Source organism: Scyliorhinus torazame, chromosome 15 (genome assembly GCF_047496885.1).
Source record: "Scyliorhinus torazame isolate Kashiwa2021f chromosome 15, sScyTor2.1, whole genome shotgun sequence".
NCBI classification, from domain to species: Eukaryota; Metazoa; Chordata; class Chondrichthyes; order Carcharhiniformes; family Scyliorhinidae; genus Scyliorhinus; species Scyliorhinus torazame.
In genome coordinates this window covers 94,681,881-94,708,213 of record NC_092721.1, presented here as the reverse complement: position 1 = coordinate 94,708,213, position 26,333 = coordinate 94,681,881, and the positions used below count along the sequence as shown (strand labels likewise).

At 47.4% G+C, this 26,333-nt stretch overlaps 1 protein-coding gene across 8 annotated transcripts in view; it reads left to right on the top strand.

Moving 5' to 3' along the window:
* Positions 1 to 26,333, top strand: part of LOC140391693 (protocadherin Fat 3-like) — a 1,133,162-nt gene that overhangs the window by 1,012,458 nt on the left and 94,371 nt on the right. For all 8 annotated transcript variants that reach the window (XM_072476450.1, XM_072476451.1, XM_072476455.1 and 5 more), the window contains 4 exons: positions 2,269 to 2,658; positions 3,625 to 3,839; positions 5,967 to 6,104; positions 8,076 to 8,219. In XM_072476450.1, coding sequence (XP_072332551.1) covers positions 2,269 to 2,658; positions 3,625 to 3,839; positions 5,967 to 6,104; positions 8,076 to 8,219 — 887 coding nt within the window. The remainder of the gene's footprint in view (positions 1 to 2,268; positions 2,659 to 3,624; positions 3,840 to 5,966; positions 6,105 to 8,075; positions 8,220 to 26,333) is intronic.

The window sequence follows — 26,333 nt, the reverse complement described above, 5'->3', positions numbered from 1 at the left end:
CATAAAGCTCATTTCACAGATTGAGCCATGATTTTGCTAGTGGACTATACAGTAGACAAATGGGAAGGATAATTCCCAAACTGTCCCAAACCCCCCCCCCACCCCCCTCCCGCTACCTCGCACCCACCTAAATCCAAGATGCCACTGGGCTAAATCGCTGGCTTTTAAAGCAGACCAAGCAGGCCAGCAGCATGGTTCAATTCCCGTACCAGCCTCCCCGAACAGGCGCTGGAATGTGGCGACTAGGGGCTTTTCACAGTAACTTCATTGGAGCCTACTTGTGACAATAAGCGATTTTCATTTCATTTCATTTCATTTTTCATGTGAGTTGAGTGTCCACTCATTGAGGAATCAGGGAGAGGTACAAAGTCCTAGGTGGATCCTACCAACTGAATCTGTTCAGAATCTGAAGAGGGAACCTTTTTTGCGGAGAAGCTTTGAGGAGTTTACGGGATATTTGCTGCTAAACTAGTATTTAATTTATTAAATATTAATTATTTACATAAACTGCCATATCATAGGAACATATAATTATACAGAATGCACATTTTTAATTTGCTTATGTCCCACTCATTCTCTTACACAGTGGTTTGCTGGTTAGATCTAAAGAGAACACCAAGGCTCATTTCACACTTGCATAAACGTCAGAACTGATACAGAATATTTGTGACTTTAAATAATAGTTTTGTTGAAGAAGTGCTAGCCACCTGTAACAAAGGGATACTAGTTGTAAATGTTGATGTGTGGATGACAGCTTACAGGTTGGGAGTCCAATACGGCGACTATCCTTCCTGGGATATCTGAATTTACAGAACTTTCTGAGTCTTGTTTCAAACTGAGGTTTAAAACATGTGAGCTATAGAATCATTAAAGTGAAGCAGTAGGCCCTTCAGTCCAATGAGTCTGCACCGACCCTCTGAAAGAGCACCCTACCTAGGTCCATGTCTGCCACCCTATCCCCTTAACTTAATAACCCCACCTAACCTTTTGGACACTGAGGGGCAATTTAGCACGACCAATCCACCTAACCTGCACATCTTTTGACTGTGGGAGGAAACCAAAGCAACCGGAGAAAATCCACGCAGACATGGGGAGGACGTGCAAGCTCCACACAGTGGTCAGAATTTAATAATTTAATCTGGCCCCTGGCACTGTGAGGCAGCAGTGCTAGCTCATGTTGAACAATCACTTCCAGTGTACCATAGTATAGACAAATGGTTGCCAACATTGTAATTAGCTATTGAGCATCAGTACAGACAGAAAATGAGTACCTTATGATGAAGTTTTTCGGATTGCTTTGGATACCATAGCACTTAAACTCCAAGAAGCAGTTATGAGAGGATTTAACTTGCTTGAAAAATGATTACCAGTTATAAAACTCACAAAATATCAACTAATAAGACCCATATGCAACATGAATTTCCATTCTAATCCCCTGAGTGTTCCATAGTTATTGTTACTCGTAATCCAAGTTTATGGCAGCATATCTACATGACAGGGCATGGAAAATGTATTGGCTCCTATTGGGTGTCTGAAAAGACTTACTCTCTGCTTCCGCCACTGCATCCAAATAGTATGCAGGATTTGTTTCCTGCAGTATTCACTTCTGTCACTGCTATGCTTATGCTTTGCAATTCTGTTCTTCATTCAGCTGATTGAAGCTACCTTTGGTCGATTGAGCTTTCATAAGCAAAATGCCTTTAAAAAACATGTCCTGGTTTTCTCGGCCAGCTTGAAGCTCGCTTTTTGCCTGATACCCGATTCACTCGGCCATCAGGTTTCCTGCCACTGACTGGCGGCCCTGGAGGATCCCGGCCGTAATGTTTGACATTGGGCTTGATTCTCCGGCCCCACGCACTCATGCGCAGATCACGCTGGGGCTGCGTAGGTTGGGGAATGGAGTATAGTACATTTAGCAAAGGGCTGAACACCCTTTGCAAACATTAATGTATTTATTATATGGCGTTCTAGATGTTATTCTTTGGCTGATAAAGGTGCACATAATCGGTTAAACAATTCATATTATTCATAATTATTAATCCAGACATGTTTATGTAATTCATGTTTCTAAATACCTTTTTTGCATATTAAAGTAATAAATATGAAATATAAATTATGCAATATTTTTAATGCACAATATTAACTCTATTGTTAATAATCATTATTGTGAAAATCTGAGCCATCAATGTTTGTATTTATGACGTGGTGTAAAAAATTTCTTTGCAATGCAATAACAGGTTTCAAAACAAGTATTTATTTTGTTAACAGGTCCAAACAGAGATATAGAATATACACTTGTTGAATCTGCTGATGGATTTTTTTCGATTGACACATATTCTGGAATCATTAGTCTGGAAAAGGCATTGGATAGGGAGCAGCAAGCATTGTATAATCTTACCGTCAAAGCCACAGATCAAGGAGTATCCTGGAAACTCTCAGCTTTTGCCACAATCACTATTTTCGTGCTGGACATCAATGATAATCCACCAGTTTTTGAGAGACGAGACTATTTAGCCACTGTTGCTGAAAATGTAAAATTGGGAATTGAGATTTTAGTTCTGTATGCTGCCAGCAAGGATATTGGTGCAAACGCCGAAATTACTTACAATATTAGATCTGGTAATGAACATGGAAAATTCAAAATTGACACTAAAAAAGGTAATAATAATACATTCAGCTCTTTTTTTCAAACCAATTCAGTTTTCAGGTGAAAGTAGACTGTAACAAGTGGTTCTCGGTTTATAGCAGCCAATTTTGATGAAATATTAAGCATGTGAGAAACATTAATTACCCAATTTGAAAACTGCAGGCACCTGCATAAAATATATTGATGTTTCATTGACAGGTACGTTTTAACGTGCTAAATTATATCACATAGCAAAAGCAACTCGAGCATGAACATTTCCACTATAATATTTGATGGTCTTGAAACACCAGAAGCACTTGTTACATTTATGATGGTATGTTAAACTGTTGGTCAGAATATTGGACTCATACCTTTTTGAATGAGCTCAAATTTAGAAAACAATTAAGGGCAGGAAAGACCATTTGGGCCAACAAATTGTGTTTTAAATTAACTCCAACATTGAATTTTCAATATAATGCTCAGAGCCAGTCTTTCTCGACAAACATTCCCGTTGTTTCTGGAAACAATTTTAAGTCTGAAATCCTTTGTGTGAAATCATTCCATCTGAATATCCTATTTACTCCTAATTTAAATTATACCCATGAGCTTTTGTCAGTGCGAGCAGAGGAATGGTTTCAGTGAGGCAATGTTCTTGGCGTAGAGCCTCGCTTGATGGTAATGAGAATCAGGGAATCCGCTTTAGAGATCATAATGTTCACAATGTTCTAGTTGAGTGAGGATCCATACCAGAATTGTAGACATACAGGACATGAAATTTATCTTTAGAAATAGCAGAAATGATCAATAATGGATCTGCAGACCCTTTTACACCCACCCAATTTTCTGTTCCATTGACTTCAGTTGAATTTACTGTAAGTTTTGTTCCAGTGAGAATTATTAAGGTTGCCATCTTGGTTACAATATGACATTATCTGCTTGAAATTAATATTTGCTGTCTTAGGTTTAGATTTGCTTGACATTTTTTTCTTTGATAACAGGAATTATTTCTGTAATTGAGAATCTTGACTATGAGACTTGTAAGGGTTACTACCTTACAGTTGAAGCTAAAGATGGAGGCTCCCCTTCGTTGAGCACAGTTACTACCGTAAATGTGAATATAACAGATGTAAATGATAATGCACCAGAATTCAGCAGAGAGATGTACAATGCTGTTATCAGTGAAGATGCACATGTTGGAGATTCAGTACTTACGGTACGTCATTTTATTGATGCTTTTTTCTACACTGCAATTCAACTATATGGTGAAGAAAGGTTTTTGAATATCATCCTGATCTGCAGTTAGAAAAATGATGGGTAACATATAATATTGCAAAAGCAGTGTTTTGACACTCCGGCTGATTTACTTAAGAGTTTTTGCTGCTTTTATACCTCCTGTGAAAAGTTCTCAGTGAATTCATGTAAAAGTCTGGGTTTGTATACTACAAACAGCCTATATATCTGTAGTTCTGGCCACCTTATCCCACTGTTGTATGGAATCACAGAGCAATCCAGGCAGGGTAAAACCGGCAGTCAAAAATGTAAACTACCCATGTGAGTGGCATGGATGTGGTTACATTGTGACTTTGTCAGTGTTCCGAGGTTCATCAGCTATGTGGGTTGAGTCAGAGGCCTCTCCCAAATGATAGCAAATGCTCGCTGTATTATCAGACCTTGAGCCTCCTTTACACCTAATAGGGTCAATTCAACCAAAACAATCAGAGGCCACTAGAAATCAGGGCAACGTGCAAAATATGCAAACAGTTCATTTATAGTTGTCACATTGTGATTTAAGTTGCAAACTTCAAATGGTTCTGACTGGGTTACATCAATGGTATAGAAAAAATTTGAAAAATTAAAACCTCTTCTAACTTCTGAGTAACTATTGCACAGGCCTACACTGACCCCAACACAGGACTCCTTCCACACCCCCGAACCCCCAGGGGACTCCTCCCACCCCCATGACGACACCTCTATAGGACTAGCTCACCCCGCGACCACCTCAAGGGTCTCCTCCACCACACTCCAGACTACCCTCCTATGGGACTCCTCCCACCCCCAAGGGATCATATTCCTCGATGAGAACTCTACAGTCCATGGGATTTACCCCCTATCCCCGACTCAACCCAACTCTCACCCCTCCAACAACCTGAGGTTCGATCTCACCCCCAACCCCCCCCCCACCCAAAATCCTTTCCAACCTGACATTACCACAACCACCGAGGCCCTTGCATCGTAATGCCAAACCGACTTACCTTATTCACTTACCTTCTCCTTGACCAGTTATGGACCTTTACATTTTCTGGACCTTTAACTTACCTGGTTTACAGCAACTGATGCCTTAAAGAGGAGTGCGACCTCCTTATATCCAACAGAGCTGCACTCGATGCAAGGCTTTGGGGATTCACTGCACTGTTCGGATCTCAACTGGCCTCAGTTGAAAGGTCGAGCGATATAGGATCCAAAAAATGTTAAGGAAAAAACTAGGAGGGAGTGGCACTCCGAATCTGACTGACAGTCTGGGCAAGTTCAGGCCCACTGTAACTGGGTCCTTCAAACTAACTATCAACTCTATGACTATAGCACTTTGAGCTCCCCTCCCAACTCCAGCTCTGTAACCTCCACCATCCTATTCATCTTAGCCTTCCTACCTTGAAAGCAATGTGAGCTAAAGAATGTTTGTAATTTCAAAATGGTGCTACATAGGCTATTTCCTGGGGACAGACAGTGCTGTCGGCTATTACCAATGCAATCCAAAGGTTCTTTCAATTACGTCATTGAGGAAACCCACACAGATAGCAAACTGTGCTCTGCCTAGCCCCAGGATATAAACATAGTCTACATAGCACCACTTTCTGGCGGTGCTACACAACAAATTTTTATCCCCATAAGTTGTACCGACTATCTTTCCCCTCTTTCAAAATCCTCCTCAAAACAAATATTTTAAACATGCATTTGGTCATCTTTTCAAACCGTTTGGAGTCTGTTTTACCATTTCCCTCAGCTGCATTTTTGCCCTTTGGGATAGTTTACTAAGAGGCATTGTATGCGTAGAAGTTGTTATGTTATTGTTAATATATCAGTATATAAGTTCATTGGCAGCAAATGCTTCCAGCCATAGTATATTTTGATGCTGCCAGACCTGCTGAGTTTTTCCAGCACTTTCTGTTCTTATTCCAGATATACAACATCTGCAGTAATTTGCTTTTATAATATATTTTGGTTTCATTGCTTGCTTTGAGTATAAAGTTTATGATTATATCATTTCTGAAGTTTGACCACGATAGAAGTACTATTTCTTTCATGACATTTCTTAATATTAACGGAGAATTTGTTTCCTTAGGTTCTGGCAGAAGATAGTGATAGTCAAACCAATGCACAGATACAGTTCTCCATTGTGAATGGTGACCCAGACAAATACTTCAATATTAGTCCAACCACTGGCTTGATCAAGGTCAAACAGCAACTTGATAGAGAAAAAGTAAGCAAAGATTGGTTAGAGGACCATTTTTTGAATATTCTATTAAAACATTTCCAAATTGAACTCCTCTGGTGTCTGCCTAGGTAAACATATAATGTGATTGGTATTGATCCTTAGGTAGACTAATGTTCATGTCAACACGTGGTTTGTGCTCTTTAAAGTTAGCTGGGGTGAAAATGGGCATTTTGAATTTGTCCAAAGCATCCCTAGGTTACGTAGAGGGAAACTACAAGCATTGTTCATGTTCCTGATTGTTACAAAGTGCTCTTCCATTGATGCTTTTTGGAAGTTTAATGTGAATCCCCAATGTGATAAACTTAAACCAGGTACTGGAAATGCAGAGATCCTCTACAGAAATGTATAACTGTAAATTATTGAGGATTTGAAAGGAATAATATCACAATGCAAACAAAAATACATAAAATATGTATTTCAAAATAATACAGATCTCCCATTTAGCAGGAAGATAGCGGGCTGGAGTCTCCCCTCGGGAGACTATGATCTCCTGCCAGAGCTGAATAGCTTGTGTTTCACACTGGTGTTTGGAGAGGTGCCCAGAAATGATTCAGGGTCCCTTGCCAAGCTAATTTATGCGTGGTGGGGATCGTAAGTGATTGCATCATGGATCCCACTAGTGGGCTGCCTTTTTGTTTTCTCAGCGGGCAGTCTGATAGCAAGGTTTGGCTATTCCCCTGCCCCACAACGCAAATCCTGCAACCCCCTCCCCTAGAAGTAGGGGCATCCTTCCTCCCACCCCCATACCGCCATGGGAATTGCTGGGTCACCTGCATCCCCCCCCCCCCCCCCCACCGCACAGAACACAGCATGAGGGTGACTCGACCCCCACACCAGAGACCTTCATCAGACCCCTATCAGCCTCTCTCACCTGAAACTCCCATCAGAGACCCCCATGAGAGCCACACACCTGAGACACCCACCTGAGACATCCATTTGCACCAGAGATCCCCATCAGAGATCCTGCCCATAGACCCCCATCAGTGATCCTCACCAGAGACCCCCGGCATAACACAGAACCACCCCCCCAATAGCAGGGAACTCCCCCATGATAGGGAAACCCCCCACAGCAAGGAACCCCCCATAACAAGGAACCCCCCATAACAAGGAACCCCCCCATAGCAGAGAACACCCCCATAGCAGAGAACCCTGCCTCAGAATCTGCCTGGGGGGAGTTTAAAATTCTGGCCAACAAGCTTGTTGTGAAGCACTGTATCAACTGCCTTTTGGAAGTCCATGTACACCACATCAACAACCTAAGCCTCATCAATTGTCTTTGTTACCTCTTCAAAATACTCCAAGTTTGTAAATGTGATTTGGCCGTAACAAATCTGTCCTGTTTTTTCTTAATTAACCGGCATTTCCCCAAGTGACTATTACTTTTCCTCCAAATTATAATTTCGCGAAGCTTTCCCATAAACAAGGTTAAACTGGCTGGCCTGTAGTTGCAGAATGCCTGCCACCTTTGTCTAAGTAACAAAGGTGAATTATTGCCTACTTGAGCTGTTTGAAATGATTTTGATGTGATAAGTCATCAGACACTAAATTGTACTCTGCGATAGAATCATACAAACTATTTAGTGGGCTTGTACCAGATTAATTTCGTCAGAATTTAATGGAGGTGTGAATTCAATTTTTACAAAGTGGACCTCCATTAAAAGAAGATTCAATGTTTTTATGTTTTACCTTCATCGAACCTTTGTGCTCAGATTATGAAGCTATGGATCTTGTCTCCAAGATTCAGTAATCAGTTATGTAAATCAAAGTTTCATACAAAGGTTTAAGCCAAGTAAAAGATTCTGTGGGATTGTGTTTGGATTGAATTTGGCACTCATGAGAATTCCACATTAAGTATTAAAGAGAATGTTACAGAGATTCGTTCTGGAGAATGTCCTTGAATGCTTTGACTGGACTTTGTGAATTATCCAGTAATGATTATTTAATTACTCCCAACAGGTATCTGGATATTCATTAACTGTACAAGCCAAAGACAGTGGAACTCCTTCCATGTCATCTACAGTTATTGTGAATATCGATGTCTCGGATATTAATGATAATCCCCCTGATTTCATCCCAGCAAACTATTCAGCTGTCATTCAGGTAAATATCTAAAACAGCTCCAATTTATGTTTCTTTAATAGCTTATTACCATTAATATGTTGATGCAATGTTCATGTTATAATGTGTATAATGTCTATGCCATTCTATATTTTCAAGTCTCTTCGGATTTGCTGAATCAGTACAACCATTTGCTGTAAGAATTCAGCGTCTAAATTTATTAGGAAATATTCTGAGTTTTGAAATGCTTCTTGGGGGTCTGGTTCTCTGGCAGGCTTAACTACTGGTGTTCTCACTACTGAAACGTTATATAGGGCACGGATTACTGAAAAAAACAGATTCCCGTTTTGGGCGCGAATAGCAGGGTGTTTCTGTGAGCTTACTGTGCCAATAAAGACCCCGCTGTTAAACAGGATTTAGTTTTTGGGGGGACCTCTGCAGTGCCCCGCTGAGGCCGCACTTTCCTTTGTTTCCTGCACTGACAAGCTCAGCTCCAATATACCAATTGAAGGGTTCCATGAGCCCCCACCTCACCCCACTTCATAAAAGTAGGGCATCTCTGGACCCAATCCTCAGCATGGGCAACCTGGCATCCAGGCACCTTGCCACTGCCAACCTGGTACCCTGGCAGTGCCAAGGTGCCTGGCTGGCATCGGGGGTGCCAGAGTACCACCCTGCCGAGAGCCCGACCACCTGAGGGCCTCCAATCACATGGGCAACCCCCCCAATTGCCGTTACAGCTGGTCCACGTTTCTGGGAACCAGTGCGAGACGACGCCACAGTGAGTTCTCCCAGACGCGGGTGTTGGATCCCGGGTCTTGGGATAGTCCAGCGTGCACACTTAAATATTCAAATTTGGGACCCGGCCAGTGAGATCCAGATCACGATGTCTCACGAGTTCGCGTTAGATCTCGCGAGCCGTCCCTAGCATTGTGAACTTGCAAGATTTAACGCCGGCGTTGCATCACCGAGGCAGGCGCAGCAAGGCCATTTGAATTGGGGCCCATAGGAAATGAGGAAGTATAGGGCCAGAAAATTATTTTCAGTTCCTTCCTAGTGACAAAAATCTTTCTATTGCCCACTGCCTCAAATTTCCATTTGTCCCTTAGATTATTAACCCACTACCTCACTGGACATTTGTTCCACATGTTCATCCCACTCTGCAATGAATAATTTGAACTTAAACTGCAAACTCTTATCTTTAGGGTTTTGCGGCTATCTCAAATACTTTAATGGTGTTCTGCTTTATCTTGAATCATAAGAGACCTGGAAACTGAAAGGTCTGAAGGTGCATAAATCACCTGGACCGGATGGACTAGACCCCAGGGTTCTAAAGGAGATAGCTGAGGAGATTGTGGAGGCATTGGTGGTGATCTTTCAGGAATCACTGGAGGCAGGAAGGCTCCCAGAGGACTGGGAAATGGGTAATGTAACACCCCTGTTTAAGAAGGGAGGGAGGCAGAAGACGGGAAATTGCAAACCGGTTAGCCTGACTTCGGTCATTGGTAAGATTATGAGGAACGGTTGAGGACTCTGGGTCTGTACTTGTTGGAGTTTAGAAGGGGAGGCGGGATTTTATTGAAACTTACAGGATACTGAGTGGCCTGGATAGAGTGGATGTGGAGAGGATTTTTCCACTAGTAGGATAAACTAGAACCCGAGGGCACAGCCTCAGACTGAAGGGACGATCCTTTAAAACAGAGATGAGGAAGAATTTCTTCAGCCAGAGGGTGGTGAATCTGTAGAACCTTTCCTGAAGAGGGCTGTGGAGGCCAAACCACTGAGTGTCTTTAAGACAGAGATAGATAGGTTCTTGATTAATAAGCGGACCAGGGGTTATGGGGAGAAGACAGGAGAATGGGGATGAGAAACATATCAGTCATGATTGAATGGCAGAGCAGACCCGATGAGCCGAATGGCCTAATTCTGCTCCTAGGTTTTATGATCTTCCACCCTCAGGAATAGTATCCCAGATTTTTCAATCTTACAGCTTTGGCTCAGATGCTTTGAGCTAGGTTTCAATTTGTGACACCATTTTCTGCATTGCTGGCAATGCCTGGATATCCTTGCTGTAGTACAGCAACACAAAATGTACACAGTATTCCAGTGTGCATGCATTAATGCCTTGTACAGACTCATTTACCAGCACATGCCATGATCCGGTTAGATTTTTTTACTAAGCTATGCATTGTACTCTTAGTTTTAAGCATCTATCTATCAATACATATAGGATTCTTGTTGTAATGGGTTCTGTCCTGAAGTGTATAGCAATTTAGTTTATAGTCTTAGGGGCTAAATTCAATAGCTCCTGAAAATGGATGTGCAGCTGCACCTGTTTGTTTTGATGCAAGCGACAGACAAACATTTGCTGCTGTTTATTTACATGATGTGCAGCCAGAGCTAAATTTTAAGTTGTTAAGTGACTGCATGTTTCACAGGGTGGTCTAAGCTTGTGCAAAGTTTGCACTACATAAAGCTACCCTGCCCTACTTAAAGCCAGCTTTTTAAAGGGAATGTACATTCTGGCTGAAACTGTTTCTGAGAGTCTGAGCAAGAAGAAGAGGGAATTATGGTGCGACATGTGAGGAAGTGTGCTCCACGTTTCCCTGACACAACTCTAGGTGGATGAGGTGGAGAGAAGGAAAGCTGTAATCTATCAATAGGTGACCAGGTGCCCCTCCAGACAAACTTTGCAAACTTGTGGACCAGTTAATCATGGAGATCAATGCCCAAAGTCAAATCCAAAGAATCTGGATGCTATTCAGTGAGCTTGCACAAATTAGCCAAGGTCAGTGAATGTATCTACAAAAGCCATATTCCACTACTTGCACTATTAGCCTCAAACACTGCTCAATGTATCGTACCTCAATCATTTACCTTGCAACAATCCCTGTCAATCAACAATTTATATCTAATAGCACCTGGCAGTACGGTAGCACTCGCTGTCAACCAACAATTCATATCTAATAGCACGGTATCTAATAGCATGGTAGCACACGCCCCCAGGGTCACAACCTCCAGGGTCCCAGGTTCAATTCCCTGCTGGGTCTTTGTCTGTGCGGAGTCTGCACGTTCTCCCCGTGTCTGCGTGGGTTTCCTCCGGGTGCTCCGGTTTCCTCCACAGTCCAAAGACGTACAGGTTAGGTGGATTGGCCATGATAAATTGCTCTTAGTGTCCAAAAAGGTTAGGAGGGGTTATTGGGTTATGGGGATAGGGTGGAAGTGAGGGCTTAAGTGGGTCGGTGCAGCCTCGATGGGCTGAATGGCCTCCTTCTGCACTGTATGTTCTATGTTCTTACCCTCACTTACTTAGCTCTGCTACAAGCCTCACACTCACCTCATAACTTACACCCACAGTCAGCTATTTAACCATAGCAACGACATCATCGAAACATAACAATTTAATAAATAGAAGCAGGTGCAGGCTATTCAACCCTCCACAATTCAGTAAGATCATGGCTGATCTACCTCAGCTAAACCTCCCCAAACAATCCACATAGTCTTTGATTCCCTCAATATCCAAAAATCTACCAATCTCTGCTTGGCAGGACTTCAGTCAGCCTTTTAAAATTACAGCTATTGTTCCTTGCTGAGCTTCAGGTGAGAGAATTGCTCCCTGAACGTATTGGGGCGATATTGTCCTGTGCTGAGAGGCCTTCCGCTCCTCCTCACCTTGCAAGCATCTTAGCCAGTTCACTGTTGTCTCTGCTCATTTTTTGTATCATGTGGCCCAAAGTGGAATTGCACCCATATATTTGAGGGAGTTGTTTGTGCAGAATCCTTGATGTCAGATAATATCCTTCAGCGTGCGCCACACTACCTTCTGTACACTTTAGCATATTTAAAGAGCTTGAGTAAACACTAAACACTTTCCAATCTCAGCAAAGGTCAGTTGAAGTCAATCAACAACTAACTTTTAAGTAGTTGATGATCCCTTTAAAGACTACTGTTGGATGAAGTCCTTCTTCCTGCTTTTTCAGCTATTCATGTTTAAGAGCAGGCATTATTAGAAACATTGAGCGTCAAACTGGCAGTGCTCATTTCAAATTACTGTTATTACACGTCCCAATCTGTTCTCTCAGAATATTTTTGCTAGACACTACCTACAGAGGCTAATGTCCTCAGCAAACTGCCACCCAACACAGCTCACACCAGAACTATACGCATATGATGCTGATATCATTTGGGAAATGAAACAGCACCCATAACATCAAATAAGCATTAAGAAGCCAAATTGTTACATGCAGGTTCGAGAATCTGCTAGGAAGGATATACAGAGCTTCCTGGTGGAGTCAGCCTCCGCATTGCTGGAGGAGGTGCTGACGATGGGGACTGGAGAAGGGGGTAGTGTCGGTGGTTTACGGGGCTATTTTGGAAGAGGAGAAGGCACCACTGGAGGGGATCAAACAAAGTGGGAGGAAGAATTGGGAGAGGGTATGGAGGAGGGGTTCTGGTGGGAGGTGCTCCGGAGAGTGAACGCCTCCACCTCGTGCGCGAGGTTGGGCTGATACAGCTGAAGGTGGTATATAGAGCATACCTCACAAGGGCAAGGATGAGCCGGCTTTTTGAGGGGGTAGAAGATGTGTGTAAATGTTGCGGGGGAGTGGGGGGGGGGGGGGGGGGTGGGATCACGTTCATATGTTTTGGTCCTGTCCAGAGCTGGAGGATTACTAGAAGGAGGTTTTTAGGCTAATCTCTAAAGTGGTGCACGTGAAACTGGACCCGGGCCCTCAGGAGGCCATATTCGGGGTGTCGGACCAGCCGGGGTTAGAAATGGGTGCGGAGGCAAATGTTGTAGCCTTCGCCTCATTGATCGCCCGAAGGCGGATCCTGTTGGGATGGAGAGCAACCTCTCCACCCTGTGCCCTGGCGTGGCGGGGGGGGCTGTTGGAATTCTTGACTCTTGAGAAGGTGAAGTTTGAACTGAGGGGAAGGATGGAGGGGTTCTACAATTCATGGGCATTATTCATTCTGCACTTTCAAGAATTGGATAATATCGAACGTTAGGGGGGGGCGGTAGGAGTTTATAGTGACTATGGGTGATTCTTGAATCCTTTTTGTTATTTGTTTATGTTAACATGCGGGCAGTTGTTTGGGGGTTGGTGGGAGGGTGGGATTGTTGTTGTTGATATGGGGATTGACATATTTGTTACTGCTTATTGTTTATTGTTGGTGGATGTAAATTTGGGAGAAAATGTGAAAAAGGAGGAGAGTAAAAATATTAGGGGAAAAAAGAAGCCAAATTGTATCACCTGACTATTAATTTCCCTTCTGGAGTTGAATTATTTTGCATTTGTGCACACCTAGGGCTAAATTTTACACAGATGTGGTGGTCCCAGCCACCTGCAGAAAAATCAGCGATAAGCCCGTCTCGACCAGTCCTGGAAGCCATGGCTGGATTTTGCTGTCTTTAGGTAGTTAGTCATGGTTTCTGCCTCCATGGAGGAGGATGGCCAACTTCCATGAGCTACCAGCCAGTCAGCGGGCTTAGCAGAGCTCCAATCTGTATCCCACCGCATTAACCTCACCTGTACCATCATTGAACAAACTCTATGGGTGGGATTTTTCGTTCTCTGCAGCTACAATTGGGAATCCCGATCGAGCGGAGAATGGAGTGTTGGCTAAAAAACGGGATCGGCTCCGGGCAGAAGATCCATCCATAGTCTCCGCTCCTGCACCACCACCCCGTGCAACACACGGGCGGCAACCTTAGAAATGTGGCCAACTCCTTCACAAATTTTATCCCTGACTTGCCAAAACCCATTACCTCTCAGCAACTGGAATTCCTTCTCCAACTCTCCCAACTCTGCAAACCTATCCCCCAACAAAGAGGTCCCTAACACAGTCCCCACCCACTCGCACACCCTGAACGTAGAATCTAGCCCTGCCGGGATAAAACAATGATTGCCAAAGGTCAGCCCCCATAATGACATCTCCTCCATCTTAGCATGTTGCCTGCACTGATTCCACCCTCTTAGCGATGGAACCACCATCGGGCTTGTGGAGTACCTAACCAGTGAGCACCGAAGAGTACCAGTAACAGTGCTCTCAAGCTCGTCCCTCTACACAAGGCCTCCTCCATCCGCCCCTCACCGACATCTCCTCCACATTTCCATGACCTTTTCAACATTTGCCGCCCAGTAATAATTCAACAAGCTCGGCAACTCCCCCCTCTCTGTCTGTTCCACTTCAAAACACCCTCCTAATCCGGGGTATCCTATCCTCCCGTATAAACTCCAAAACCATCCTATTCATTCTTCTAAAAAATGACTTGGGCTCAAAAATCAGGAGATCCTGGAAAATAACAAAACCTCAGCAAAACCATCATACTGTCTGTACCCTCCCAGTCAATGAAAATACCCACCTCTTAAAATCTTCCTTCACCCCCTTCACCAAGTTCAATGAATTCAACTTATGCAATTGGGCCTAACTATGTGCCACTCATACATCCAAATATCGAAAACTCGACTTGACCAGCCAAAATTACAACTTCCCCAAGCCCCTCGCCTGAATCCGAGCATTGACCAAGAATACCTCACTCTTTCCTACATTGAGCTGATACCCCAAAAATGACTAACTCCGTCAATATCCCCATAATCCTATCCATACTCACCACCGGATCCATAACATCCAACAATAGGTTGTTCGTATACAGGGAGATCCTGTGCTCCATACCCCCCCCCTTAATTACCCCCCCCCTCCACCCCAAAGCCCTAAGCACCATTGGCAATGACACCCCTGACCCATTCCCCGGTGATGACAGAAATAACCCAAGCTAATATTATTCATGCAAACACTCACCCTGGGGATCCTGTACAGCAACCCAACCCAATCCAGTCCACAAATCCCTGCCCAAATCCAAACCATCCCAGCACCTCGAACAAATAATTCCACTCAAACTGGTCGAACGCCTTCTCCACCTCCACAGACACCATCACCTCCATTTCCTGAACCCTGAGGGCATCATAATCATATTTAACAGCCTCCTAATGTTAGCTGACAGCTACCTCTCCTTCACAAATCCCTTTGGGTCCTCATTTATCACCACCAGCACACAATCCTCCATTGGCACCTTAGCCAATAGCTTTGCATCCACATTCAACAACGATATCGGACGATATGAATCACACTCCTCTGGGTCCTTATCCTTTTTCAAAGTAAATGAAATTGATGCCCATGTCAATATGGGCAGAAGCATCAACTTGCCAATTGGCTCGTTAAACATCTCCACCATAAGGGGCCCCAGTTCTGTAACCTTTTTATAAAATTCCACTGGGAACCCATCCTGATCCAGGGCCTTTCCAGACTGCATTGAACCCTTGCACCCTATCATTTCCCAGCCCAATCAGGGCACCCAACCCCTGCATATTTGAGTAGTCCGAGTCCCAACCACCCCGGCCACAATGTCTTGCCCTTAACAAAATAATTTGATGTGGGAATTCGCCAGATGTATGTGAAAAAAGAACAAAATTCCTTCACTCTCAACCTATGAAACCGACATGGGTCCACACCCCAGTCCATTCCATAAACCCCAATAATTCCCTTACCATCGCCTACAGCTTCAAGGATTTGGGACACGACCAATTCAGCCTAGGCTCAAAAACAGTATTAAACTCCCACAACCCATAATCGACTGGTGCCTGTCAAGGTCCGGAACCTTCACCAGCACACTCTTCATAAAATCTACATCATACTAGTTGGGGGCATAGATGTTCACCAACACCAAGGGTGCACCCTCCAGCTTTCCACTCACCATCACATGCCTACACCCTGGATCACCCACTATGCTGATAGCTGAAAAGGCCACCTTCTTACTTTTAAAAAAAATAAATTATTTTTATTAGGATTTTCACAAAATATCAACAACAGAATGAAAAAGATACCCAATAGAATTAAATACAAAACAAAGTAAAACAACCCCCGTGCCCCCCTCCCCCTATACATAAATACACCCCGAGTTAACACAAAGCAAACATAGCAAATATATACACCCCCTCAGATCCCCCAGGGTAAATTAAAAAAATAAAATAGAACCCCCCCCGCCCCCCGGGTTGCTGCTGCTGACCATTGTCTACCGCTCTGCCAGGAAGTCCAAGAATGGTTGCCACCGCCTAAAGAACCCTTGTACCGATCCCCTTAAGGCGAATTTCACCCTCTCCAATTTAATAAACCCGCCATATTGTTGATCCAGGATTCCACGCTTGGGGGCCTCGCATCTTTCCACTGAAGAAGAATCCTTCGCCGGGCTACCAGGGACGCAAAGGCCAGAATACCGGCCTCTTTCGCCTCCTGCACTCCCGGCTCCCCTGCAACCCCAAATATTGCGAGCCCCCAGCCCGGCTTGACCCTGGATCCTACCACCCCCGACACAGCCCTGGCCACGCCCTTCCAAAATTCCTCCAGCGCTGGGCATGCCCAGACCATCTGGGTGTGATTTGCTGGGCTCCCGGAGCACCGAACACACCTGTCCTTTCCCCCAAAGAACCGGCTCATCCTTGTCCCGGTCATGTGTGCCCTGTGCAGCACTTTAAACTGTATGAGGCTGCTCCTCGCGCACTAAGAGGAAGAGTTCACCCTCCCTAGGGCATCTGCCCACGTCCCCTTTTCGATCTCCTCTCCCAACCCCTCCTACCACTTACCTTTCAACTCCACCACCGAGGCCTCCTCCTCCTCCTGCATCACCTGGTAAGTTTCCGAGATCCTCCCCACTCCAACCCACCCGCCCGAGAGCACCCTGTCCTGTACTGTGCATGGCAGCAGTCGCGAGAATTCCACCACTTGCTTCCTGGCAAACGCCCTTACCTGTAAATATCGGAAGGTGTTAACCGGGGGGGAGCCCGTACTTCTCCTCCAATTCACCCAGGCTCGCGAACTTCCCGTCCACAAACAGGTCCCCCAACCTTCTTATTCCTGCCCCGTGCCACCCCGAATACCCTCCATCTATTCTCCCTGGGACAAACCGGTGGTTCCCCTGTATTGAGGACCACACCGAGGCCCCAACTTCCCCCCTGGGCCGCCTCCACTGCCCCCAGATTTTGAGGGTAGCCGCCACTACCGGGCTCGTGGTATACCTCATTGGAGGGAGCGGCAGCGGCGCCGTCGCCAGCGCCTCCAGACTCGTACCCTCACAAGACGCAGCCCCCTCCCCCTCCATCACCCACTTGCGCACCATCGCCGCATTGGCAGCCCAGTAGTACCCACAGAGGTTGGGCAGTGCCAGCCCCACCCCCATCCCTACTCCGCTCCAGGAACACCCTTCTCACCCTCAGAGTCCCTCGCGCCCACACAAACCCCGTTATGCTCCTGTTGACCTGCCTAAAGAAGGCCTTCGGGATAAATATGGGGAGGCACTGAAACAGGAACAAAAACCTTGGGAGCACCGTTATCTTAACTGCACCCTACCCGCCAGGGACAGCGGCAACGCGTCCCACCTCTTGAACTCCTCCCCCATTTGCTCCACCAGCCTCGTGAAATTAAGTCTAAGCAGGGCCCCCCAGCTCCTGGCCACCTGGACCCCCAAATACATGAAGCTCCTCTCCGCCCTTTTTAGTGGGAGCTCGCCAATGCCCCTCTCCTGGTCCCCTGGGTGAACCACGAACAACTCGCTCTTCCCCATGTTGAGCTTGTACCCTGAGAAATCCCCGAACTCCCTGAGGACCCTCATTACCTCCGGCATTCCCCCCACCGGGTCCGCCACATATAGCAGCAAGTCGTCCGCATAGAGCGACACCCTATGCTCCTCCCCGCCCCGCACCAGCCCCCTTCAGTTTCTCGACTCCCTCAGTGCCATAGCCAGGGGTTCAATCGCCAGTGCAAAGAACAGGGGACACCTCTGCCTCGTCCCTCGATGCAACCAAAAGTACTCAGACCTCCTCTTATTTATGGCCACACTCGCCATCAGGACCTCGTACAACAACCTAACCCACCTGACAAACCCCTCCCCAAACCCGAACCTCTTCAGCACCTCCCACAAGTACCCCCACTCTACCCTATCGAAGGCTTTCTCAGCGTCCATCGCCACCACTATCTCCGCCTCCCCCTCCCTCGCCGGCATCATAATAACGTTCAGGAGCCTCCGCACATTCGCGTTCATCTGCCTCCCCTTCGCGAATCCCGTCTGGTCTTCGTGGATCACCTGCGGCACACAATCCTCAATCCTCGTGGCTAAGACCTTCGCCAGCACCTTGGCATCTACATTTAACAACACAATCGGCCTGTAAGACCCACACTGCAGGGGATCCTTGTCCCGCTTCAGGATCAAGGAGATCAGTGCCCGGGACATCGCCGGGGGCAAAGCACCCCCCCCTCCCTTGCCCCACCGAAGGTCCTAACCAGCAACAGGCCCAACGGGTCCACATATTTCTTGTAGAATTCGACCGGGAAACCGTCCGCCCCTGGTGCCTTCCCCGCCTGCATGCTCCCTATCCCTTTGGCCAGCTCCTCCAGCCCAATCGGGGCCCCCAATCCCGCTACCAGTCCCTCCTCCACCTTCGGAAACCTCACTTGGTCCAGAAAGCGGTCCATCCCTCCCTCCTCTCGTGGGGGCTCGGACCGATACAATTCCTCATAAAAGTCCCTGAAGACCCCATTGATGTTAACCCCACTCCGTACCACACTACCTCCCCTATCCCCTACTCCCCCGACCTTCCTAGCTGTCCCGCCTCCGAAGCTGATGCACCAGCATCCGACTTGCCTTTTCCCCATACTCATAAATCGTCCCCTGAGCCTTCCTCCATCGCACCTCCGCATTCCTGGTGGTCAACAGGTCGAATTCGGCCTGGAGGCTACGTCTCGTCCTCAACAGTCCTTCCTCCGGCACCTCCGCATACCTCCTGTCTACCCTCACCATCTCCCCCACCAGCCTTTCCCTCTCCCTCTGCTCTCTCCTCTCCTTGTGGGCCCTAATGGAGATCAGCTCTCCCCTAACCGCCACCTTCAGCGCCTCCCATACCATCCCCACTCGGACCTCCCCGTTATCGTTGGCCTCCAGGTATCTCTCTATGCTTCCTCGGACCCGCTCACTCACTTCCTCGTCCGCCAACAGCCCCACCTCCAAGCTCCACAACGGGTGCTGGTCCCTCTCCAACCCAGCTCCAGGTCCACCCAATGCGGGGCATGATCCGAAATGGCTATCGCCGAGTACTCGGTATCCTCCACTCTCGCCATCTGCGCCCTACTCATAACAAAGAAGTCGATCCGGGAATAAGCCTTATGAACATGCGAGAAGAATGAAAATTCCCTAGCCCCCGGCCTTGCAAATCTCCAAGGGTCCACCCCTCCCATCTGGTCCATAAACCCCCTCAGCACCTTAGCCGCCGCCGGCTTCCTACCCATGTTAAAGTCTCCCCCCATTATCAGGCCCCCCACTTCCATATCTGGGATCCGACCCAACATGCGCCGCATTAAACCCGCATCGTCCCAGTTCGGGGCATACGCATTGACCAGTACCACCCTCTCTCCCTGCAGCTTACCACTAACCATTACGTACCTACCGCCATTGTCTGCCACAATGCTCGACGCCTCAAACAGCTTCTTTCCCACCAAGGTCGCCACCACTCGATTTTTGGCATCCATCCCCGAATGAAACACCTGACCTACCCACCCCTTCCTCAATCTTACCTGGTCTGCCACCTTCAGGTGTGTCTCCTGGAGCATAACCACATCCGCCTTCAGCCCCTTCAGGTGCGCGAACATCCGGGCCCGCTTGACCGGCCCGTTCAGTCCCTTTACATTCCAGGTTATCAGCGGGATCGGGGGGCTCCATCCCCCCCTACTGGCCATCCACCCCTACTCCATTTACTTACTCCCCTCCAAGAGCCCACCCGACAGACCCAACCAAAATAGTGCCCAACCCACCCTAACAACCTCATCGAACCAAACAGAAATAAGAGCAAAGAACCCCCCCTCAAAGTGTAACACCCCAACCACCCATCCCGACCCTCAGTTTGTGTCCAGTTTCTCGGCCTGAACAAAGGCCCACGCCTCATAGAACATAGAACATTACAGCGCAGTACAGGCCCTTCGGCCCTCGATGTTGCGCGACCTGTGAAACCACTCTAAAGCCCATCTACACTATTCCCTTATTGTCCATATGTCTATCCAATGGCTATTTGAATGTCCTTAGTTTTGGCGAGTCCACTACTGTTGCAGGCAGGGCATTCCATACCCTTACTACTCTCTGAGTAAAGACCCTACCTCTGACATCTGTCTTATTCTCCAGAGACTCAAAATAATGGTGTCGGTCCTTGTAGGTGACCCACAGTCGCGCAGGCTGCAGCATGCCAAACTTCACCCCCTTTCTGTGCAGCACCACCTTCGCCCGATTGTACCCGGCCTTCTTCTTCGCCACCTCCGCACTCCAGTCCTGGTATATTCGAAACTCCGCGTTCTCCCACCTGCTGCTCCTCGCTTTCTTGGCCCACCTGAACACGCACTCCCGATCAGCGAACCGATGAAACCGCACCAGCACCACCCGCGGCGGCTCGTTAGCCTTGGGCCTCCTCGCCCGCACTCTATGGGCCCCTTCCAGCTCCAGGGGCCCCTGGAAGGACCCCGCTCCCATCAGCGAGTTTAGCATGGTGACCACATAGGCCCCCCACGTCCGACCCCTCCAGCCCCTCCGGGAGGCCGAGAATCTGCAAATTCTCCGCCTTGACCGATTCTCCATCTCCTTGAACCATTCCTGCCATTTCTTGTGGAGCACCTCGTGCGCCTCCACCTTCACCGCAAGGCCTAAGATCTCGTCCTCGTTGTCGGAGACCTTTTGTCGGATCTCGTGGATCACCACCCCCTGGGCCGTCTGGGTCTCCAGCAGCTTGTCGATAGAAGCCTTCATCGGCTCCAGCAGGTCCGCTTTAATCTCCCTGAAACAGTACTGGATAACCTCCTGCTGCTCCTGCGCCCACTGCATCCACGCTGTCTGGTCCCCGCCCGCCGCCATTTTGCTCTTCTTCCCTCGCACCTTCTTTGGGTTCACCACCACTTTTTTAGTCGCCCCGCTCCTGGTCCAAGCCATACACTGACGGGGAACTATTGCAATCTCCTTCCCACACCAGGAAACTTCGAAAAAATGCCATTCGGGGCTCTGAAAAGAGACCAAAAGTCTGTTTTTAGCGGGAGTAGCCGAATGTGCGACTCAGCTCCGCAGAGCCGCAACCGGATGTCCGCCACCTTCTTACTAATCAGCACCTCAACCTCCTCGCCTTCATATCTAACCCTGAGTGAAAGACCTGCCCCACCCACCCTTTCCTCACTCTTGTCTGATCTGCAACCCTCCGATGCGTCTCTTGCATAATCATCATACCTGCCTTCAAACTCTTTAAGTGGGTGAAAACACGGGACGTATTGATCGGCCCATTCAGTCCCCTAATGTTCCAAGGGACTAGTCTTATCAGAGGGCTCCACGACTCACCCTCACCCTCACCCTGATCAGCTATATCCACTCTGTCATGATATTCAAACACACACATCATGATGGACACACTAACAGGCAAATCAGAGTACACAACACCACAACCAATCACAGACAAGAACACCAACCACATAAAAAGCACGAGCACGACACCTGGTGGTCAGTAGGTCTGGGGAGAAGGGAACAAGAAAGAGCTGTTAAAACATCACAAGCAGGGAACCCCCCACGTGCAGAGTGCAAAGACCAAACTGTAAATAGTAAGTTGAAATAAAGTAGCGTTGTACCATATGCAACCGTGTTGGCTCATCTGTGTGTCAGAACACCCAACACCACATGGTACAGGAGTGGATCGATACCTGCCTACTAACCTGCCATTCTGGACATGGACCACACCGGCAAACCGCAGCCGATGCAAGTCGCGGGGAACCTAGGTACCAACTGGAAGCTCTACAGGCTGCGATTTGACCTGTACATCCGTGCCACCGAGAAACAGAATGTCTCGGATGACACGAAGATTGCAATGCTCCTCTTCTACGCAGGTCCGCACGCCACCGACGTCTTCAACTCACTGGTGTTCGAAGAAGGCGAAAACCAAGCCAAATATGACACGGTCATCCTCAAACTGGACCAGCACTTTCAAGTTGAAGTAAATGAAAGTTTTGAAAGATACCTCTTTCAGCAACGCCTGCAAGGTAAGGAGGAGCTTTTTCAACCCTTTTTGACGCACCTCCGGATTCTAGCGCAGTCCTGCGGTTACAGCACCACCACAGAGTCCATGATCAGGGACCAGATTGTTTTTGGCGTTGCCTCTAGTGGCCTACGCCAGCAGCTTCTTAAAATGAAAAGCCTCACCTTAGCGTCTGCTGTGGAAGCCTGTGACCTCCACGAAAATGCTACCTGCCGTTTTGCCCGATTTCAGGCGTCCGAGTTGGCACGGAGGGGGTCCCCAGCCGTCGAATCGGCAAGCCAGGCCGCCCACGACGTCGAACGCATCCAGGCCGTCGATTACTTCCCGACCCACGGCCCGGACGACAGCGGCCGCTTCCCGCGCTTTTCGCGGTCTCCCGCGCAGGTGCGCGCCAAAAATAACGGCCACAACGAGGGACGCACTGCGCAGGCGCGCCCACCGCAAGATCGCACTGCGCATGCGCAGTGGCGCAACGAACGCCGTGACGTCATGACGTGCGGCAATTGTGGAGCTCTACATTTAAAAGGGCAATGTCCTGCAAAAAACCGACAGTGCCACAGATGTGGCACGATGGGGCACTACGCAGCCCACTGTCGTTCGGCTCAACCCATGGATCCGGCGCATCCTCGACAACCTCGCAGACGAGTCAGGACCGTCCAGCCCACGCATCAAGACTTCCAGTTAAGTGATGCAGATGACCAGGATGCCTTCCGAGTTTCCGTCATTGATGTCAACAAGGTCAATGCCATCAATCCAGCCGATGAGTGGTGTGCCACCCTGACGGTCAACCCGAACTCGTCGCAAGCCCATTAGACTGGACTTATAATACCGTTCATATGTTTAACAAGTTGCACAATTTTACATGATAACCTGTTGTTGTTTATCGTTCCAGATGTCGTCTGACTGGACAACTGTTCAAGTTTTTTTTTTCTTCTTCTCTCGTTCGCATTTATGTTATGTTATGGTACAACTTGGTTCATGTGACGCACCCGACATCGCCCCATGTACATAGTTCCGTCATATGCACATGCTGCACACGACACACACACACTCTTAGATGCACTCACGACACGATCATATTTATTACCACGTAGGCACATATCTTTGTAAAAAGGGGGGATGTCATGATATTCAAACACACACATCATGATGGACACACTAACAGGCAAATCAGAGTACACAACACCACAACCAATCACAGACAAGAACACCAACCACATAAAAAGCACGAGCACGACACCTGGTGGTCAGTAGGTCTGGGGAGAAGGGAACAAGAAAGAGCTGTTAAAACATCACAAGCAGGGAACCCCCCACGTGCAGAGTGCAAAGACCAAACTGTAAATAGTAAGTTTAAATAAAGTAGCGTTGTACCATATGCAACCGTGGTGGCTCATCTGTGTGTCAGAACACCCAACACCACACACTCTTCAATGGATTTGTCCAGGTCCATGTGCCGCAAACCTCTCTGGTGCCTTCAAAATGGCCACTGCCATCCCCACCCCACCCCCAGCCAATTGCTCCAGAACAATCCCTTCAACATCATCAACTTGCTCCCCAACCCCGACCCCATCCCAAACACTAAAAATCGCGCCTCCCCAAGCCCACCAACCCCACCCAAGCCACAAACAAAGAAAACCAACACAGCCCAAAACTCCAACCCTGCCTTCCCCCCTCCCCGCCCTAAACCCCCTTTCCCCACCCAACCCCTGCACTACACTAAGCCCCTCCACCCCACCCTCCTCTCTCTTCCACCCCCCCGCATTATTCACAAAACATTTTTGTATTACAAACATCACTGCCCCCAACACGAGGAGGCAAAAAAGATATAAAGCTCTACATTTACGCAATTAACTATACAGAGTGGGTAGTAAAAACAAAAACAAACATAACAACCCCGCCCAGAAATATACAGCATACGCCCCCCCTCCCTAACTACAACACCCCCAGTCCATACTCGGGTGAACCCAACTAAAATCCAATATTCTCAAACGTCCCCCAATCCATGGTCCCTCAAGAAGTTAGTCACCCCTTCCAGTGTGTCGAAGTATGTTCTTGTCCCCTGTGCCTGACCCACAAACGAGCAGGGTACAGCACCCTGTTCCTGAATAGAGCAACTGTGACCCCATTAAACTGGCCTGCCGTTTGGCCAGCTCCGCTCCCAAGTCTTGGTACATACGGACCGTATGGCCTTCGAAAGTACACTGATACGTCTCCTTCGTCCACTTCAGAATTCTATCCTTATCCAAGTACGATGCAGACTCATGAGGATCACCTTCGGCAGCTCCCGCTTTTGGCTTCCCCCTCAATGACCTGTGTGCCCAATCCACTTCAGGAGGACAGTCGAAGACCCCCTCCCCACCAACTTCTCAAACATCTTGGCTACGTACTTTGTGGCCAGCGTCCCCTCGATCCCTTCAAGCAGTCCCACAATCCTCAGGGTCTGCCTCCTCAAATAATTTGCCAGGTCATCAACCTTCTGCCTCAACTTTTTCTGATCCTCCCCCATCATTAACATTTTAGTCTCCAATGAGGTCATCTGATCCTCATGATCAGCCTCCGACTCCTTCTGGATGGATGCAGTCTGCACCTCCAGCTTCTGCTCAACCCTCTCCCAGACAGCCCCAATCAGCTCTGCCACCTTGGCCAGATCCTCTGAAGCCACCTTCCTTTGCTGCTTAAACTCGTCCACCAGGAATTCCACCAACCACTCCATCGACCATTGTGGGGGCAATGATGCTACAGGTACCTCCGCTATTTTTTCCCCACCTGCGCCACGCGGTCCAAATGGTGCTCCTTATTTGTCACTCTCCTTGTTTGGTAATTCATCGACTTTACCCACCGAAGGGGAATACCATAGTCTTTGATATTCCCATTTTTTGCACCTGCAAGAGCCCTGCAAAATGAGCCAAAAATGGCCAAAGCATCTGATCTCGGGTAGAAGTCACCTATGTGCGACCGCTCAATCCCTGGGTACCACTCTTTATGCTCATTTATGCTCATTTAAATATTCAGATCTGGATCATGCCCAGTGAGGGCAAGATCCAGATCACAATGTTTTGCAAGATTCAACGGCCTCGCCCGACACCAAGTCGGGTGTGACAAGGCTGCTGAATTGCGCCCTAAATCTCCTGTTTGTCTACTTCACCATTAAGTCTTCCCTGAAAACCTAACTCTTTGATTAACCTTTGTGGTTAGATCTCATGTTATCTTTTAGTGTGACTTTGTATCAAAATGTGTTAGATAATACCCCTGGGAAGTGTTTCGGGGGAACTTTACTACACCAAAGGCAGTATATAAATGCAAATCCTTTCTGTTGTTAATTAGATGGTGGGATAGCACAGCAGGCCCAATGTCGTGAGCACTCTTCACTGGAATTGTTCCTTTCACTGCTACAATTTATGCAACGGTCTGTTGGCTAGTTCCAGGTGATTGTGGTTTGGCAGATAACAACTGAGTAATGTCAATGCTAGCTGCAACCTTAAGGTAGTTTAATCTGCTCTTTTGCAGCCCCAGCCGAAGGAAACGGCTGATTGCATTAAAGCAGTGAAGTTTAGTCGCAGTACATGTTATAATGATCAGATCAGAGCACCATGGGTGTTTAAGATGCTACTGTGATAAGTGGGTTCTGGGAGTCTTAAGGTACAGTAACCTAGATACTCAAATATGTCGAGTAACACTAACCCTGCAGCATTAAAGGACTGATTGCTTCCATGTGGGTGATTTACAATGAAGATGTATTGCTTCCAAATTAGAACGATTTTTTCTAAATAAGAAAAGAACTGAAATGTGCAAAAAAAATGCTTGAGGCACAGCACCTTGTCTTTTAATTGGCACTTCACAGTACCACTCCCCCTCTCCTCGCCCTCTCCATTTTGTTTAATTTCCTTTGCATGTTTCAGTCTTTCTCTTATTTATGTTTTCTTACCCTATCATGATTCCCTTTGGCCTTGGAGGAATGACTATTCTGACAGTTAATTTCTGCCGCATTATCACAGAGCTTCTTTAGGCCTTGTCCCACTGCACACCTTGATCAGAAATGACAACATTGCTAACTTTT